Below are 18,236 nucleotides of genomic sequence, written 5' to 3' on the forward strand. Positions count from 1 at the left end.
GTCTGTACACGATTCTCGGATTTTAAAAGAAAGCCACATATACCACCGGTTTCAACTAAACACTCCAGACGGAATCCTCCTTGGTGACAGTGGTTATCCTCTTCTTCGTTGGCTGATGACACCTTTTGCAACAGTCACAAGCAACTCACAACAAAATTTCAACTATGCTCATACATCTACAAGGGGGACAATTGAGCACATCGATGGTATACTTAAACAGAGATTTGCCTGCCTTAATTATCTCCGTGTGGAGCCCAAAGAAGCCTGCAATATTATTTGTGCATGTATTGTGTTGCACAGTATAGCACAAAAAAGAAGAGTGACCATGGAGGAGGACGACATTCCACTTCCAGAAGGTCTGATAGAGGCACCACACCACATCAAACTGACGAACCAGCTGGGAGAGCAGTCAGAAGTGCCATGGTTAATTTGTATTTTTCATAAAGAATGGGACAATTTCAACATAATAATTTTGATCTGGATTTGGAGTTTTGAAATACTGGGCCCTGGTGAAGCAAGAAATGTTCCTGACACATGTAATTCCTGTTTCAGTCAGCAGAGGGCGCAACAACCCAGGATTGACCACCCAGAGTCCCAGACGAAGAAGCAGCGTCCCCCGTGTGACCTCAATCACGTCCTCAGTCATGGTTTAAATGATGGCAGAGCGCAGCTGAGTCAGTGTGTTTAATTCAACAAGCCAAAATGTCTGGAAGAGGAAAGGGAGGTAAAGGTCTCGGTAAAGGAGGCGCCAAGCGGCACCGAAAGGTTCTCCGTGATAACATCCAGGGCATCACCAAACCAGCCATCCGCCGTCTGGCTCGTCGCGGTGGTGTAAAGCGAATCTCTGGGCTGATCTACGAGGAGACCCGCGGTGTGCTGAAGGTGTTTCTGGAGAACGTGATCCGTGACGCCGTCACCTACACCGAGCACGCCAAGAGGAAGACCGTCACCGCCATGGACGTGGTCTATGCTCTGAAGAGGCAGGGACGCACTCTGTATGGCTTCGGAGGTTAAAATGGCTGCTATAGCAACAACCCAAAGGCTCTTTTAAGAGCCATTCATATCTTTCAAAGAGCAGAATTCTTGCGCCATCCTGCCAACAAAGGATGGATATGAACAGTGTAAAATATCCACTACTGTATAAACACTGTTGACGTCAGTGATTTTTAAACGTCGCCATAAGCTTAAACACCTCAGTCTGACTTAAACAATGTAACAACTTCGTTACCACCGCACATGTTTAGACCTTTCAAAAGCTGAAGCTCTCGATTTAGGATTTGTAAACTTTAACCATTATTTGCTTGCCTTTTTCTTTTCCCATTCTTCAGAAGTTCACTCTAGTTATATTCCATTTTTAAAACTAAACAAATGAGTTACATTCCTATAATTATGATTTATTGACCAACAAGTGGACATTAAGACGTACTTTATTCATCCCCGTGAGGAAATTGAATTGTAGTAGCAACCTATACAAAGTATAGAAACAGAATAAATAAATACAGATAAGATTAGAACGTTATAAGCATATATACAGCATATATATATAATATATACATATAATAAGCATGTATACATAAATATAGAATAAAATAGAAATAAAATTACAACAAACATTACACAATTATTGTTATTGGCTGGGTTAGGATGAGTTATACAGTCTGATGGCGGACGGCAGGAATGACTTCCTCTGCTTCTCAGTTTGGGATACGATTGTTTCATTGGTGTAATTCATCTACCAGTAGAATAAATCACCTCAGATTAATGACAAAATGCAAAAGACCACATTCATTAAAAGGTTATGAACTTTAAAATTAAACTGCATGTTATATATCTATCTATATCTATCTATCTATATCTATCTATATCTATCTATCTATATCTATCTATCTATATCTATCTATATAGATATATAGATATATACATACAGTATATATTATCTACCTAAAGAACCTCCGAAGAGTCACGTGATTGGCTTGAGCCAATCAAAGAAAAGCGACGACACAGTGGTATTTCCATAAAGCCTGTATAAAGAGCGACCCTCCCCTGACTCTGAGTTACTATCTGTAGAAGCAGAATGCCTGAACCAGCCAAGTCCGCGCCCAAGAAGGGCTCCAAGAAAGCCGTGACCAAGACGGCCGCCAAAGGAGGCAAGAAGAAGCGGAGGACCAGGAAGGAGAGCTACGCCATCTACGTGTACAAGGTGCTCAAGCAGGTGCACCCCGACACCGGCATCTCGTCCAAGGCCATGAGCATCATGAACTCGTTCGTCAACGACATCTTTGAGCGCATCGCTTCCGAGGCCTCTCGTCTGGCTCACTACAACAAGCGCTCCACCATCACGTCCAGGGAGATCCAGACCGCTGTCAGGCTGCTGCTGCCCGGGGAGCTGGCCAAGCACGCTGTGTCTGAGGGCACCAAGGCCGTCACCAAGTACACCAGCTCCAAGTAGACCTCTGCTGGCGTCCTCCTTCAACCAAAGGCTCTTTTAAGAGCCACCACAACCTCTGCTGAGTTGATTTTCCAGTGTGCTGGTGATGATGGGTTCTGGGTGTTGCCAAGCTCATCTTGTTGTCCTTGTGTTGAATACCCTCCCTATCAAGTTGCCTCCTCCCAGGGGTTGGGAGGTTGCTGGGTTCTTAGTCAATATAAAAACAATTTCTTAGACGCCTCAAATTCAGGTCTGACACACTCACTCACACACAATGAAATGTCAGTGAGATGCTCAGAGCCATTTTCTATTTTGCTGGTGGCTGTCAACATGTTTGGGGTATAATGTGCATACAGGTTAGATGTTTTGGGTTGTCTTAACTAAAATCTAGACATGTAAACTGGCAGCATCCAACTGACTCTAATAAAGGAAAGTCATGTTCCAAGTGATTAAAATGTAATTTGAGGTGTTATGTATGTCCCATTTATAAAACCCTTAACTAGGAAGAGTTTAATGTTTAAATATGTGAATATTAAATATTTGTGAGGTAAAAATGTCTTGCAGACACGTGGCAAGTGAGAAGCATGTGGCAGGAAGCCCTTGTGAAGAGTTGCTGTGGCTCTTAAAAGAGCCTTTGTTGATGTGTATGAGCGGCCAGTTTAAGCTCTCTCTCCGCGGATACGACGGGCCAGCTGGATGTCTTTGGGCATGATGGTGACCCTCTTGGCGTGGATGGCGCACAGGTTGGTGTCCTCGAAGAGACCCACCAGGTAGGCCTCGCTAGCCTCCTGCAGAGCCATGACAGCCGAGCTCTGGAAGCGCAGGTCGGTCTTGAAGTCCTGAGCGATCTCCCTCACCAGGCGCTGGAAGGGCAGCTTGCGGATGAGCAGCTCGGTGGATTTCTGGTAGCGACGGATCTCCCTGAGAGCCACGGTCCCAGGCCTGTAACGGTGAGGCTTCTTCACTCCGCCGGTGGCCGGGGCGCTCTTCCTGGCAGCCTTGGTGGCCAGCTGCTTCCTGGGAGCTTTTCCTCCGGTGGATTTACGGGCGGTCTGCTTGGTTCTCGCCATTACTAACTGTTGCTTGTTCTCAGAATGAGACGAAGTTATAAGAATTGCCGGCGCCGCCGCTCTTAAAGCGTCGGAACAGTGGGCCCGACGATGACGCGGGTTTGACACCCGGACTCGTGATTGGCTGGATGATGCAAGTGGCTCTCAGCTCCGCCCAGAGTCCGACCCACTAGCCGAATCTCCGCTCCTTATTGGTTGGTGCTGACGCTTTAAAAGTGCGCCAAACGACGGAGAGAGCGGCTTTGTCTCTGATTGGTCAGGGAAGCTCAGAGGACCTGCTGTGAGCTATAAATAAGGATCGTATCGCCTTGAAACATCATTTCAGGCTTTAGTGTGTTCTGAAAAAGCTGAAGAAAAATGAGCGGTCGCGGGAAAACCGGTGGCAAAGCCAGAGCTAAGGCCAAGACTCGCTCTTCTCGGGCCGGGCTCCAGTTCCCAGTGGGCCGTGTTCACAGGCTGCTCCGCAAGGGCAACTATGCTGAGCGCGTTGGCGCCGGCGCTCCTGTGTACCTGGCCGCTGTGCTGGAGTATCTGACGGCTGAGATCCTGGAGTTGGCTGGCAACGCTGCCCGCGACAACAAGAAGACTCGCATCATCCCCCGCCACCTGCAGCTGGCTGTGCGCAACGACGAGGAGCTGAACAAGCTGCTGGGAGGAGTGACGATCGCTCAGGGCGGCGTGTTGCCCAACATCCAGGCTGTCCTGCTGCCCAAGAAGACCGAGAAGGCCAAATAAGTGTCTTTGTGTCCGAGCACCAAACGGCTCTTTTCAGAGCCACCCACACTGTGATAAAGAGCGGCTTCCCTCCCAAAACATGGGAAACTGAGCGGTGGTTTGGTCTTATGCGCGATTTCCGTCCTCGTCCAGCGTGAACCCGGCCTAATGAAATGACCTGGAGAGGGACATGGCGTTAACAGTGCTTTTATTTTCCCAAGAGAGCGGTTCAGTCATTTAAATAGTGTTAAAATGAATAACAATTGATATGAAGGGACATGTAAGTGAAGTTTGTCATTAGTATGTGGAACTAGGAGAGATGGAGCTGCTCTGTGTGGAATCAGTGGCCTTGTGGTCGCCCAAATCAGATAATTGAGTAATTGAAAGTCAACGGGAAAGAAGCAGTTGGTGACTGGTGTCCTGCTAGTAGAACTAGTCACCCTAAGGATGTTTCACTGGACATGGAGGTCAAGTAATACTTGTCCGTGATTCAGCTGACATGATCAAAAAGCAGGAATGTCTCTGCGATGTTGTGGTGGCTCTGAAAATAACCTTTTGGAGGAACCCTGTCAGGGCTTGCCATCCTTTACTTCTTCTTGGGTGCTGCCTTCTTGGCTTTAGCCTTCTTTGCCAAAGATCCCAAAGATTCACCTTCACGACGGGCGAAGCATCAAACACATTTCTGATGGTGAATCGACGGCGGCAGCGCTGATATCGGCCTCGCTCAGCCGGACAATTACTCTAATATTAAATAAAATTTACATATTTTTAGCGACAAGAGATATGTATCCTAACCTGGACTTACTATACGAGCAGGTTAAATTCAACATACATAAATTAATGTAAGAAACGACTGGCTGACATTCCACTGCAGCCTTCAGGCTGGCAGCGTGAAATATGGCTGAAGTGATCATTATTCAGTTAGATCCAACTATTTCCTAATCCTACTTTGACATCCTCTTCTGGAATCTGTGGGTCTAAAACTTGACAGGTTGGACATTATTCAGATTCAGATCCTTTATTTGTCCCACACGGGGAAATTTACAGCGCAACAACAGCAAAAGCACGCAGAAATCCAGATAAATGGATACTCAGCCATTGTATACATGTACATAGTACAGAGAGCGTGTACATTTACATAACAGAATATACTGTGTAATATTCAATGTGTGCTATCGGGCATTATGTTTGTTGTGCAGTCTGACAGCAGCCGGCAGGAAAGATCTGCGAGACCTCTCCTTCACACAGCGAGGGTGCGAGGGTGGAGCAGCCGCTCACTGAAGGAGCTGCCCAGTGCTGCCAGAGTGTCCTGTAGGAGGTGGGATGTGTTGTTCAACATGGATGACAGCTTAGCCATTATCCTCCCGTTTCCCACCACCTCCACCTCCATTATTCTGATAATGACTCAGTCTGGTTTATGCACTCTTCGTTTAAGTTACATCAAAACCTTGTTTACTACAAGGGCAATAAAATAGGAAAACAAAGTTCAACAATTGTCTTTTTTTACATTAAAAAATGCAGACTGTTTAGAATTCTTATGTTGCCATGCATAATGCTTGCAGGAATTATCAAATACTACTAATATGTTCTATGTAAACCAGCAAATAGTAAGACAATCACTCTAAATGACATCACTATTATTTCGTTGATTATCTCAATTGTTGCCAAGCACTTTACATGGTCGAAATACAGTTTTGTAACTGTGCTGAAGGATTCTGTTGGTGAGTTATGGATTTATTCAGGACACTGCAGTGCTGGTGATGTGTAGGTTTTAAGGTTTATATTGTTATATACACACAATAATTACAGCAGCAATCACTGGCTATTATTTCTTTAGGTCTCAATTTCCAGCCTAAACACAAGAGCAACAGCAAATGCAGATTTTTAAAAGTACAAACATGCAAATGAATATCAGTGCAGACCAGACACAATATAAAGGAACTGGGTAACATGTAGAGAATAATGTATGTTTAAATGTGCTGCAGCACTTGTATGAGTAGAGAAATCCATACAATTCTTGCTCAGGTCCCATTTATGAGCCACTTTCTCTGCTCCCTGCAGGAGTAGCGCTCAGCGTGTCTGGCGATGATTTCACTGCTTTACACAGACGCCACTCAACTACCAGAAGAGCAAAGGTTATTTCCTTTGTGTCTCTGCTTCTTATGCGTACACAATCGCAGTGAAAAAATGACTAGCCTGTGTGGCTCTAAAGAACGTGAATTTGAATTGAGGGCTGTTGCATAGCACCACAAAGCTATAGAATATTCAATCATATGAAATGCCAAAGTGCCACAATTCACCACTATAAAAAAAGAGTTGCATTTTTTACAGCTGCTGCAAAGAGGTGAATTTTACGGGCATTTTATGTGTAAATCCGGCAGCATGGGATAACTTTTCATTGTTATGCTGATGACACTCAGCTTTATTTATCCATGAAACCAGAGGAGAGAGAAGTTAGTGAAGCTCCAGACCTGTCTTAATTCAAAGTCCTGGATGTCTTCAAATTTCCTCCTCCACTCAGGAAAAACTGAGGTCATGGTGTTTGGTCCTGAACCTCTCAGGGATAGATTAGATCACATGATTACTCTAGATGGTATCTCATTAACATCTAGTCTCTCTGTGAGGAATCTAGGAGTAACTTTTGATCACAATCTCTCCTTCAACTCACACATTAAAACAGTCTCTAGAAGTGCCTTTTTTCACCTTAGAAACATCGCAAAGATCAGGAAACTACTGACGCGGCATGATGCTGAAAGGTTAATTCATGCTTTTGTTACTTCCAGACTATTGTAATTCTTTATCAGGGTGTCCAAACAACTCTTTAAGAAGCCTCCAGCTGATCCAAAATGTTGCAGCCAGAGTTCTGATAGGTATTGACAAAACCGGTCACATGACTCCTGTACTGGCGTCTCTTCATTGGCTGCCCGTTAAATTTAGATTTTTAAAACCCTTCTTTTGACCTACAAGGTCCTCAGAGGACCTAACTCTATTATAGACAAACTATCATACTTAGGGGGTCATCAAGTAGACTAGTTATGCTGATTCTTGTTTTTCTTCCCCCCTTCTGTATTCATTTACAGGTATCGCCGCCTTGGGAGCTGCGTGATGACCTCCGGCCCCGCTGACCCATTCGGCCGGCAGCTTGCACAAGTAGTGTATTTTTGTATGTGTTTCTATGCTCTGTGCCTCTCCATTCTATCATCTACCCGTCCTTCCCTCTCCACCCAGCCGGCCATCAGCAGGAGGGTCCCCCTACATGAGGCTGGTCCCTCAAGGTTTCTTCCTGTTAAAGGAGAGTTTTTCCTTGCCACTGTTGCTTGTTAGGCCCTGTGATTCTGGAAAGCACCTAGAAACAATTTTGATTGTAACAGATGCTATATAAAGATTTGAAATGTGATTAGATTAGAAATTGTTATTGTTTAACATGGAGCAAGTGTAACAAGCAGTATCTCAATTTTTTTAGCACGAGTTTGTATAATTATCTGAACAAAGTGAGACTAATGGAGTTACCATCAGTGGCTGGATTAAATTCCAGATCCACATTAGTGCACTTCATTCTGGCCTACTTACAGTGCTACAGATGGCTTTGGTAACATTAACTGGCTGTAGTTGTAGATAAATCCAAACCAACTGGCAGAAGATCAACTCAGCAGAGGTTGTGGTGGCTCTTAAAAGAGCCTTTGGTTGAAGGACGCCAGCAGAGGTCTACTTGGAGCTGGTGTACTTGGTGACGGCCTTGGTGCCTTCAGACACAGCGTGCTTGGCCAGCTCCCCGGGCAGCAGCAGCCTGACAGCGGTCTGGATCTCCCTGGACGTGATGGTGGAGCGCTTGTTGTAGTGAGCCAGACGAGAGGCCTCGGAAGCGATGCGCTCAAAGATGTCGTTGACGAACGAGTTCATGATGCTCATGGCCTTGGACGAGATGCCGGTGTCGGGGTGCACCTGCTTGAGCACCTTGTACACGTAGATGGCGTAGCTCTCCTTCCTGGTCCTCCTCTTCTTCTTGCCTCCTTTGGCGGCCGTCTTGGTCACGGCTTTCTTGGAGCCCTTCTTGGGCGCGGACTTGGCTGGTTCAGGCATTCTGCTTCTATTGGTAATAACTCAGAGTCAGGGGAGGGTCGCTCTTTATACCAGCGTCATGGAAATACCACTGTGTCGTCTCCCTTCTGTGATTGGCTCAAGCCAATCACGTGACTCTTCGGCGGATCAAATTCTGTCTTCTTCCCTTTGCTTCGCTTTCTGTTCGCTTCTCGAGTCCCTCTAGTGGACGCGTTGCCGCATCGACCGTTTACTTATTTAAATATATGTATTTTTACAATTTAATTTTCCCTTTCGCCAAATCTAGTAATCACAAACGTAACTTTCCGAGTAAAAAAACGAAGCTGCAGCTGTCCATGGTGATAGATCATTCAAGTCAACTCACACACTTTTGAGCTAATGTCTTTGACTTTCAGCATGTTTAACATCTAGTGATAATTCAGTGCTTCTGTGCTTTTGTGCAAGAGACAAACATCAGATCCTTGATCCTTTTTTTAATGCTGATCTTGGGTCCACATCTCCATTGGTACTGGGGGCAGCCCACAACAACAAGGCAGAGGCATGAGAACAGAACAGCAACATCCAATTGACACTTCCCAAGATTTAAAGCAACTAATTCAGGCCAGACCTGCATGTGGTAAACACATACAGAATCACAGGTAACCACAGTGACTGGCTGTCACTAACAACCATGATTCATTAGTCGGGATTGAACGTGGTAGGCTGGCAGATGATGGGCTGATGCAGAGAAGGTACAGAGTGACATCAAGTGAGCAAAAAGGAGGGAAAAGAGGTGACCTGTCAAAGGCCCAAATTAAGCTGCTGGAAATTGTAGAAGACATTTTTTTTTACGAATTTTCCAATTCTGGTTAATTAGCCATATGTTGCGCATTGGGTATTACTTCAGGATTCGATTATTAGAAAATGATACGGTAAAACCACTATTTAGAGGCAAGCGGAGACCGCGGTATATGTAGTTAAACAATGAAATACGAAAAAAAGCAACATCGCTAGCGTTCTTCTGACGAGCTGCATTTGAATGCACCATGAAGCCGTTCATTCGCTTCAACAAAGTCTGTCTGTACGATTGCTTATGTTTGATGCAGATCTGTAGCTGTAGATATGGTCTGTGTATGACTGTGTAATCTGTGTATGTTTAAGTTTGCCACTTGGTGTACTGATTAGTAAGACTGGGACCGTAACCCCACCACGCTGAACCAGTCAAAGGGCCACAAACAGCACAGATAGACAGAGAAGCCAATGACCCCTGCCGGGCAGAACAGGCATAAGTGTCAGTCAGTCCCACAATCCCAATCCCATTCCCAGGACAGAACAGCAAAGGACCGCCGAAGTGGGCCCACGCAGCAAAAGGTACCAACACCAGGTACTCAGGATCTGCACTTGAACGCACCATGAAGCCGCTTATTCGCTTTACCGTACTGATCGATGTAGACGCGCATTTGACGTTGAAGTGTGGACAGCGCGCCCTAAAAGCGCAGACGAGGTTCCAGCAACTGATCGTGGCTGACATCATCGGGAAGATCGCGCCTCAATGGAAGAAGTAGATCCGAATTCCTAAACCATCCCGAGACCGACAGATCACCACGCAATTCATATGAAGGTTATTCATAAATGAGATGAAAACAAATGACCCCGACGTGATTTGAACACGCAACCTTCTGATCTGGAGTCAGACGCGCTACCGTTGCGCCACGAGGTCCACGGATGAGACCATTCTCTTTTCCATAACAGAACAAGTGATAAACTGTTGCACAGCAGAAATATGAAGCGCTCAAATGTTAGCTCATTTCAGCACCATGGACAGTTGTCGCCGCAGAAACTAGCTTTAATAGTGAACATCTGCCGAAAACACCAGAGTCTGAGCTTATCTTTTGATCAGTTTGCCTCCAGAGTCGATATTTGCACGGTGACTAGCATGCGCACGGATGAAAAACACTGACATTGCTAATTTTTACATAAAACCTTGTAGTTTTTATTTCCTTTATTGGACAAGCAGCAGGAACATGTCACCTAGTTTTTCCTTTACATTTAAAAATTGATGCAATAGTCAGTAAAACAGTTTTATTACAATGGTTGTTATCCTTAATTAAAACATTTAACAAAGAAATAAAAATAAACACACAACTGCAAATGTGAGAAAAGAAAATGAGATTTTAATGTGTAGCCACCAATGCGTCATGGATGTCACATTTGGATCTTTTCTGGTTTTCTTTTCTTGAATTTCAGTCCCAATAGTATATATTTCTATCTCTCCTTTCTGGCATTTCTTTGTTGTTGAACGCACTCTTGCGTGGCACTGGTGATGTAAACAGCTTCAAAATCAGGAAGATGTAGAGTCGGAGGAAGGTGGAGGTGTTGGTGGTGTTTGACGTGACACGGTGATATTTCTTGTTTTCAAAAATGGAGGCACCAGTCCTGCTTTTAGTCACCGCGGAGATTCAGAAGAGGAGGATAAACGAGTCCATGATTTCTGTCACCTGACACCTGCCGGCCCATTGTGCATGAATACGATGCTCCTTGAGTTTTCTTACGCCACGTAGCTGTACTCGTCTGCCGAGGTCTGGCTTCGCTCGATGTACTGCTTGTCGATGAGCACTTCGATGCACTTTTTGATCATGCTGATACTTGGGTTGAACCTGGCTTTAGACTGATTGATGACCTGCACGCAACCAAATGAAACACAATTTACATTCACGTCATTTAGCCGCTCCTTCGACACAACGCTCGGTGTGCGCTAGCGACTGTATATTCAGCAGTGATGTTTCCCCTCACCTCCTGGATGAGGGCGTTGTGTCGGAGCACCTTGCGGGCCTTCATGATTCTGACTATAGCAGCTTGTAAATACATTTTGCGATCCTCGTCTACAGCGCTCCTTGTCTGCTCCATCTCCTGTTGACCACACAGATTGGTGAGAAAGGTTGTCTTTTCAAAACCCCAGACCAGCTTAGAAACAACGCCCGGAAACTCTGTCTGACCTGCGGCGTGTCTTTCTGCATCGAAGTTGTAATTTTGAACTTTGTTCTTTTACTAGTGAAACTCATATTTAGTGAAAAAGTTGACTCGACTTCAATCTCTTCCTGTGCACACAGAGGGAGAAGAATGTTAGAAATGACAGCGTGACTCAGTTGCTGTCTTTATCAGGCTGTACTCGTTGCTACAGGAACCTTCTCTGAGTCGTGGTTGAGCATCTTTACGTCCAACAGGGACTTGATGGTTTTCTGAAGCTCCTTCTCGTTCATCTGGGTGCCGTCCTGCAGCTCCTTGTACGTCACCGTCTGGCTATTGTTAAATGCCAAAAGCACAGCCATCTGGTAGGTGGTCACCATGGCAACATAAGGCTTGGTCAGGTAGTTCATTTTCACCTCGCCTGATAGACCAGAGCAGAAACAGGTGAGAGGAGGTGCACAGAGCTATAATACAGCATGAATAAAGACTTTCAAAAATATCAGCCAGTAACAGTTCTATTTTTAGGTTTATTCGTCACTTGAGTCAACACGACAAAGATGACTGAGGTACCTGTACAAAGATAGTGCAGCCAGGTTAACTTCCTTCCACTAAAGTGCTGATTATAAAACAACTCGAACTGCAAAGAAACAGAGGAAAACATATGTTCAGCTTGCCGTGTGCTTCTTTGATATGTGAAAAGCAATGCAGTCGTGCTCACCATCTGCACACTCTTCTCCAGCTCTTGAGGGATGGCAAAAGTGGAGGAGGGGACATGGGTGAGAGGCCACGCTCCTGCCTGACACCACGCAACCAAGAACACAAGGTTAAGCTCTGTACTGAGAAACCACCTCTGAAATGTGGATGTGTACAGGTTCTTGTGGCTCACCTGTAAAACGTAGATCTGAAAGCTGATACCCAGGTCCACCACTGTGTCCTGCGTCTTAATAAAGTTGTTGAACTTGTTGTTGAGGTCGGCGCTCACACTCATGTCTGTGTACATTCTGTGCAGTTTGCTCGTGAACTCGTAGCCGCAGGCTTGCTGCAGGTGGGTGGAGCAATGAAAGAGAATTAAGACCTTTAGCATCACTCTGATTGGTTTTCTACTGTGCAGCTCTAGATGTACCTTTAGTTTGTTGATCATGGCTTCTTCTGAGTCCATTGACAACGATAAACCGTGTATTAACCGCTTCGCTAGCATTCTGGCATAAAACTGAGGAGTCAAACAGAACCAAGGTTCAGTGCTGTATAATTAATAATTAAAGTCGAGTAAAATCACGACGATTATGAGAACGATGTATTCAAGAATGGATACAATGTAGAACACACAGCTCGATTTTAGAGATGGCAGCGTGAGAATTCTAATCACCTTTTGAAAAATATCCTTGTCGTCTATGTACTTGAAGACTGTGATGAAGCTCGTCAACTTGTCCTCCACCTCGTTCTCCGTCATCCCCTTTGCGGATTTTTTCAGCAGATTGTCACAGTATTTTGCCAGCTGCGCGGAGACAACAGGCAAAACATGACCTGGTCAAACCCATGTGTATCCAAGTGTGTGGGGGGTGGTTGTTTGTGCGAGTGTTTGTGAACTCACCAGTTCTGGGGCTTTACAGATGGACTTAGGTTCTCTAAAGTTCACTACCGATGTCAAAGCCTGAGAGATGATCAAACAGGGATATTTAGCCCAGTGGTCCTTTTACAGTACCCACATCTAGCTGCGCTTTTCTATTTTCAGGTCCTTTCTGTGGCCTTGTTCTTGATATAACGCCCGAATGAATTATTAGTTACGGATGTTTCATTTTTCTAGTGTATTGAATATTGTTCCTACCTTGTCAAGCGCACTCATAAAGTGTTGATCTCCATTTAGAACTGTGTTTATAAGCTGAACAAATTTACTGTGAACTTCCAGCACTGACTCCACAAACAGGGTTGGCATCTAAACAAGCAGAGAAACGAAGCAGTAAGAGACGAGGCAACTACTCAAATAAATAGCATTATAACTTTATCTGATAGGACCGGTGACAAGGAGGGTGGAGTACAAGATGAGGGCGTACTAACATTTTCTTGTGAGAGGTTACTGGTGCCGCGGATGCCCTCATTGTGTATGTGAACCTGCAGCTCCTGGATCATGTGGGGGAGCCCATTGGAAACAGCCCGCAACAAGGTGTACATGTTTGCCATGTCTAAAAGAAACAACACAACGGTTCTGATGGCAGCGACACAGCTCACTGCGTTCGACACTCCTTGAACAAAAGGACTGACCGTCTCTCTTCTCCTGTCGGATGATGTTCTGGCACTCCCCGTGCAGGAAGTGTAGGTGGTCCGCCACCATTCTCTGCTGGCATTCATGGATTACTTTGGCGTAGGAGCTGGGGTGCAGATACTTACGACATCTCATCTCCTCATCTTTCAACCTGCCCAAAACCTGAAGGAGCAGCAAGAAGAGGTTGTTCTGTTGTTTTGTTGGGAAATGTGTGTACAAAAGTTAGTTACAGCCACAAGGTGGATCAGATAACCCACTGAAACAGGCAGGACAAGACGGGACATGGCTGGAAAGGACAACAATGTGTACCGCTACTACTCCAGATTAGCTGCACTGCAAACTGTGTTAAGCAGCAGAACCCAAAACCTGAGAGCAGCCATTTAAGAGTTTCACAGGAAGATCTAACCTTTTCCATATACTGTGAACAGTTGGATTCTTGAAGTAGATTGGAGGCTTCCTGTTTGTAGTACTCTCCGGTTTTCGTCAGAAATAGTCCTTCGAAGATTTCCTGATAAAACTGTAATGAGGGGAAAAACATGTGACCTCTACGTGAACTCCAGCGTCTCCTTTACGTACTTGTTGCAAAATTAGGTAATAAGAAGCACAAGGCAAAAAATGGTGAACTGGTTCCGAGCCTGCTGCCTGACCTTTAGTGGACACTTCTTCTTGTACTGTTCAACATGAACAAATGAGTTGATGACACCATGGATGACTGTCTGGTTTGGGTTCTCTCCACAACGATCACTGCAAAATGTGCAATAAGTGTAAACGGCGTTGACCTGGGCTCATTTGGACACCGACTATGAATCATAAGTTAGTTTTAAATAACAATTTTGGGACAAAGCTTGTGTGGGGGAAAAAAAGAAAACATAAAACCAACTTTTTGATTTCTTTCAGCAACATCCGGATCAGCACAGCCTGAAGGGGTTCGATCATGAGCTTCCTCCAAGTATCTAAAGCCAACTGCAACGACACAACCAGGGGCTTTTTAAAAATGCTGAGGTAAACTGGGGGGAGTACGATACAGACCTCAGCTGCTTAATCCCACTAAACTCCAGACCAATTTAACATTTAACTTACTACGTAAATCATAAATAATAAGATGAAGTGTTTAAATGCCAGACAAGTCCTACGTGGAGTAAATGTTTCTGTGCTCCTCATTTGCAAAGTGGAACATTTTTAGGACAGAACAGCCGTTACCTCTCCGATCTCCATGAGAGGCTCATTCATGTCGACTCCTCCGTAGCCATACTGTAGGTCAGCTTCTGTTAGTTTGTTCTTTTTGATGAACTGAGTGTTGAGATACCTAAAATAAAACAAAAATAAGTTACTAGTATATTGTGTGTATGTGTAGAGTCACAACATGAGGGGACGCATTTAGATGCCAAATGACTGGATGAAGTGACAAAGTTGAAACTGATTCGCTCCTCTGAAAGGAAGCAAGAGGACACAACCAGAGAAAATGCTACTGTGCCCTTTCACACGTACTGATCACTCTTTAATCCAGCCTTTTCTATCTGACTCTTTGTGACACATCAAGAGGTGTAAGAGCAGACGCTGTGACGAACACTTAAAAATAGATGTGAAAGCTCTCCAAGGGGGAACTGATTTAGATTGATTCAGAGCAGAAACTTCATTTGTGGCTAATCTTTTTAGGAAAACATAACGCTCGGGAGGAACAATGACATGTTACAGAATTGATCCACTCGCCCGTTAAAGAACCCTGATGAACAGAACCAATTTTAAAATGCAGCCCTGTCAGACACCTGGCTTTGGTTTTCATCTGAACCGTGTCAGCAGAACAGACCATAAAACAATGAAAGAGCCCGGTGCTGACGTCTGTGAAGAGTTAAACTCATACCTATCTACACCGCCCCAAAGCTCCCTGGCTCACCGATATCATTTAATCAACCCATACTTGAATAAAACAAGTCGCTGCAGTGTCACCTGTACAAGCAGTCCATGTAGTCGGCGCCTTTGCTGTACTCATCCCAGTATCTGTGGTACATACTTAAAACTTTCTCCTCTGAATCGAGCACTTTCTGGAAGACAAACAGAAGAGCGGTTGTGGACAGAGATGCAGTTTACATATTAAAAAAAGAAAAGGGTCACAGTGCTTTGGAGCATGCTTACTTTGTATAATTGCCGGACATGATTCTCAAGAAACACCTTTGTCTCTGTGTACAATCTTTCACCCAAAGGCTCTGGGTACGCAACACACAAGGCATAAATGTCGCTGTTGTCAGAATTCAGGATAAATTAAAGCAATGAGGTGCAACGAGGCTCTAATACACATTGGGATGTTTAAATTATTAACATCTTCCAATATATGCACTTCATACACACACAATATTTAAATTTACCTCAGACATTAAATTATTAGCTTGAAAGCTAGTGACTGGGTTACAGTAATGTGGGGTTGCTAACACTTTGGTCTGGAAAAGACACAAATCAAATTAAACCGTATGTAAAATCTCAGCGTAACGTTGAGGGAGGATACGAGAACCGATCGTTCCATGTGGCTCTCTCCACATAATCAAGCATCACCACTGCCTTGATTGTTGTGAGTAGCTTGTTCCATGTCTCATCAAAATCCACCACCCGTGGCTTTAAGGACATTGTATTGTTTCACTTTCAGCCTAAGAAAGAGAAACAGAAATTATCAGATTCAGTTCATTCATGTGCCTATTCTATCACAGCTGGCTTGTAAAATAAATGCTTTTCAATGTGCGTCTCCTTGAAAGAGACGGACCTAACATAATGAAGTTTAAATGTTGCTGATGACAATGAGCAAAGCAAAATGATTTACTTTTATCACAAGTGATACAATTTCTTGAGATATTACCAGGATAAATGAGCCTATATTTAACGATAAACTACATAGCTGAACGATAGATAGATAGATAGATAGATAGATAGATAGATAGATAGATAGATAGATAGATAGATAGATAGATATTACCGTCTCACGGTCCACATGACAGCATACAGCAAATACATTAAAGGTAGGTTGACGTAGGTAATAATATCGTACTTAACACAGATGGTTCGCGTTAGGCAACATGGAAGCAAATAACTACACATGTATATGACACATAATACGCGCAATTGGTCAGAAGTTAAGCCCTTTGTTGTCACTCGTTAAGTATACTAGTTTATTTCACGGAAGACATTTCTTTACATCTACCTAAATATTTGTTTTTGGAAATGAAGGCATCGAGATCCATTTGTCTTCATAAAAAAAATACTTGTTGACGCTTCTCTAATGGCATCATTTAAGGAGTAAAATCAGCCAAGTTAAGGTTACTGGCAAGCAAAATGCCATTCCGAAAATAGGATGGCTAACTACAGGGCTAGCTATGTTGTAGCTTACAGGCTACTTCTTCTTGCTCCAGTCCAAACAGTTCTAATGGAGCGGCTAGAGGCTAGTCAGCTAGCACAATGCTAACGGTCACTTAGCTAGTGCTAGCAAACGTTTATCTTCTTTACATTTTCTGTGCATAACTTGTGACAGTTCGTCCAAACACGCCCCTGTTGTTAAACGACAAATAGTATTAAGGTGAAGCGCGGACTTTTGAGAAGTACGTACCTCTGTTCAATATTATTTGTCTAAAAATCCAAGTTTCTCCGCTGTCACAGGCTTGATTTGTCTCACTTACAGGTCTTCTCTACCTCTTGGATCATGCCAATATGCTATTTCTTGGGGGTGCATTTCTGAGCAAACTATTTGATCGTAAATCAGTTATATTTCTGCACAAACACAGGATTCTTTAACCCTATTTTACAGATTATTTTCATTTTTTGTCCCTTTTCCTGCGTACGTTTCGTAAGGGAAATAACGACAAATTAACACGGATCAAGCAAAACCCCATAGATCTCTGGTATCACCCAAAACTACGGAAGCCTCTTAGCCTTTGGCTATGAATTACATCACAGATACTGTATGTACCTTATGACTATAAATATGTTTCTTTTTTATACAGTTTTTATACAATTTCTTATTCAGTTTTGCCTAGCCGAAATTTAAAACGTGGAAAAAAATACTGGCACAAAACAGCTGTATGTTTTTATATTGCATGCTTTACTGCACGTTTTTTTTAAAATATTCTAATGACATTCATGACATTTCTAGAAGATGAGGAGGGGGCGAGGGATGCAATCAACCTTAAAATTCAGACCTAGATCTTTGAACTATAAAAGAAACAGGTAACTTTGACCTTGGCTGGTCATGCAAGCAAATCACAAATGCATCGGATCGCATTAAGCAGAGTGTGACCCATGGGTGATTTTCCCTCTCCTTTTGAGAGAATGCATGATTTTACATAGAATTGTACATGCTTGTATCTGTGGTTAAATCCTGCTTACAAAAACCTAAATTGCATAGTAAATTTGAAACATAAAAAACCACAATGAATCAAGTTAAATACAGCATAATTTACCATTCACATCTAAATAAAAATTTGACAATGATTTTAAAGTATATGCATTTATCTCCTCTTATGAAGAGTTCAACTGCAAATGTGGGCATCAAATATTTGCATTCATTATTAAAGCAGATTATACTATTATATGTATTTGTTGTATTGGTAGAGTTTCCAGCCTTACAGTACAATAATGCAAAAGAGATTGATAAAAACAATACAATAATAAATACAAAATGATCCCCCTTTAGGTATCATGATTATATTAAATGAGAATTTCAGATATAATGATACAAAATCCAGGATGACATGTACAGCATGTGTGTGTGTGTGTGTGT

At 43.6% G+C, this 18,236-nt stretch overlaps 6 protein-coding genes and 1 non-coding gene across 7 annotated transcripts; 3 read left to right on the top strand and 4 right to left on the bottom strand.

Annotated features, from left to right (window-relative positions):
• Positions 1-590: 590 nt before the first annotated feature.
• LOC130513538 (histone H4) lies at positions 591-1,498 on the top strand. The gene has a single exon (XM_057012324.1). It carries the CDS (start codon positions 703-705, stop codon positions 1,012-1,014), a length of 312 nt encoding a protein of 103 aa, XP_056868304.1. The 5' UTR covers positions 591-702; the 3' UTR covers positions 1,015-1,498.
• A 551-nt stretch (positions 1,499-2,049) lies between these two features.
• On the top strand, positions 2,050-2,600 carry LOC130513529 (histone H2B 1/2-like). The gene has a single exon (XM_057012313.1). The coding sequence runs from the start codon at positions 2,075-2,077 to the stop codon at positions 2,447-2,449; it is 375 nt and encodes a 124-aa protein (XP_056868293.1). The 5' UTR covers positions 2,050-2,074; the 3' UTR covers positions 2,450-2,600.
• A 247-nt stretch (positions 2,601-2,847) lies between these two features.
• Positions 2,848-3,601, bottom strand: LOC130513517 (histone H3). Its single transcript, XM_057012299.1, has one exon. It carries the CDS (start codon positions 3,496-3,498, stop codon positions 3,088-3,090), a length of 411 nt encoding a protein of 136 aa, XP_056868279.1. The 5' UTR covers positions 3,499-3,601; the 3' UTR covers positions 2,848-3,087.
• Positions 3,602-3,822: 221 nt separating this feature from the next.
• Positions 3,823-4,277, top strand: LOC130513520 (histone H2A). Its single transcript, XM_057012303.1, has one exon. The coding sequence runs from the start codon at positions 3,856-3,858 to the stop codon at positions 4,231-4,233; it is 378 nt and encodes a 125-aa protein (XP_056868283.1). The 5' UTR covers positions 3,823-3,855; the 3' UTR covers positions 4,234-4,277.
• Positions 4,278-7,568: 3,291 nt separating this feature from the next.
• Positions 7,569-8,320, bottom strand: LOC130513525 (histone H2B 1/2-like). The gene has a single exon (XM_057012308.1). The coding sequence runs from the start codon at positions 8,290-8,292 to the stop codon at positions 7,918-7,920; it is 375 nt and encodes a 124-aa protein (XP_056868288.1). The 5' UTR covers positions 8,293-8,320; the 3' UTR covers positions 7,569-7,917.
• A 1,578-nt stretch (positions 8,321-9,898) lies between these two features.
• trnaw-cca (transfer RNA tryptophan (anticodon CCA)) lies at positions 9,899-9,970 on the bottom strand. The gene has a single exon. It is a non-coding gene; the product is annotated as a tRNA-Trp (tRNA).
• A 246-nt stretch (positions 9,971-10,216) lies between these two features.
• On the bottom strand, positions 10,217-17,359 carry cul2 (cullin 2). Its single transcript, XM_057012166.1, has 21 exons — positions 17,067-17,359; positions 15,978-16,116; positions 15,611-15,713; positions 15,425-15,519; positions 14,678-14,783; positions 14,358-14,440; positions 14,125-14,221; positions 13,884-13,994; positions 13,477-13,639; positions 13,273-13,397; positions 13,043-13,150; positions 12,809-12,868; positions 12,584-12,712; positions 12,341-12,427; positions 12,104-12,256; positions 11,936-12,013; positions 11,788-11,854; positions 11,436-11,638; positions 11,247-11,348; positions 11,044-11,160; positions 10,217-10,930 (listed from the first exon to the last, which is right to left on the bottom strand). The coding sequence occupies exons 2-21, from the start codon at positions 16,094-16,096 to the stop codon at positions 10,799-10,801; spliced, it is 2,238 nt and encodes a 745-aa protein (XP_056868146.1). The 5' UTR covers positions 16,097-16,116; positions 17,067-17,359; the 3' UTR covers positions 10,217-10,798.
• Between the last annotated feature and the right edge of the window lie 877 nt (positions 17,360-18,236).

Source organism: Takifugu flavidus, chromosome 17, assembly GCF_003711565.1.
Source record: "Takifugu flavidus isolate HTHZ2018 chromosome 17, ASM371156v2, whole genome shotgun sequence".
Lineage (NCBI taxonomy): Eukaryota > Metazoa > Chordata > Actinopteri > Tetraodontiformes > Tetraodontidae > Takifugu > Takifugu flavidus.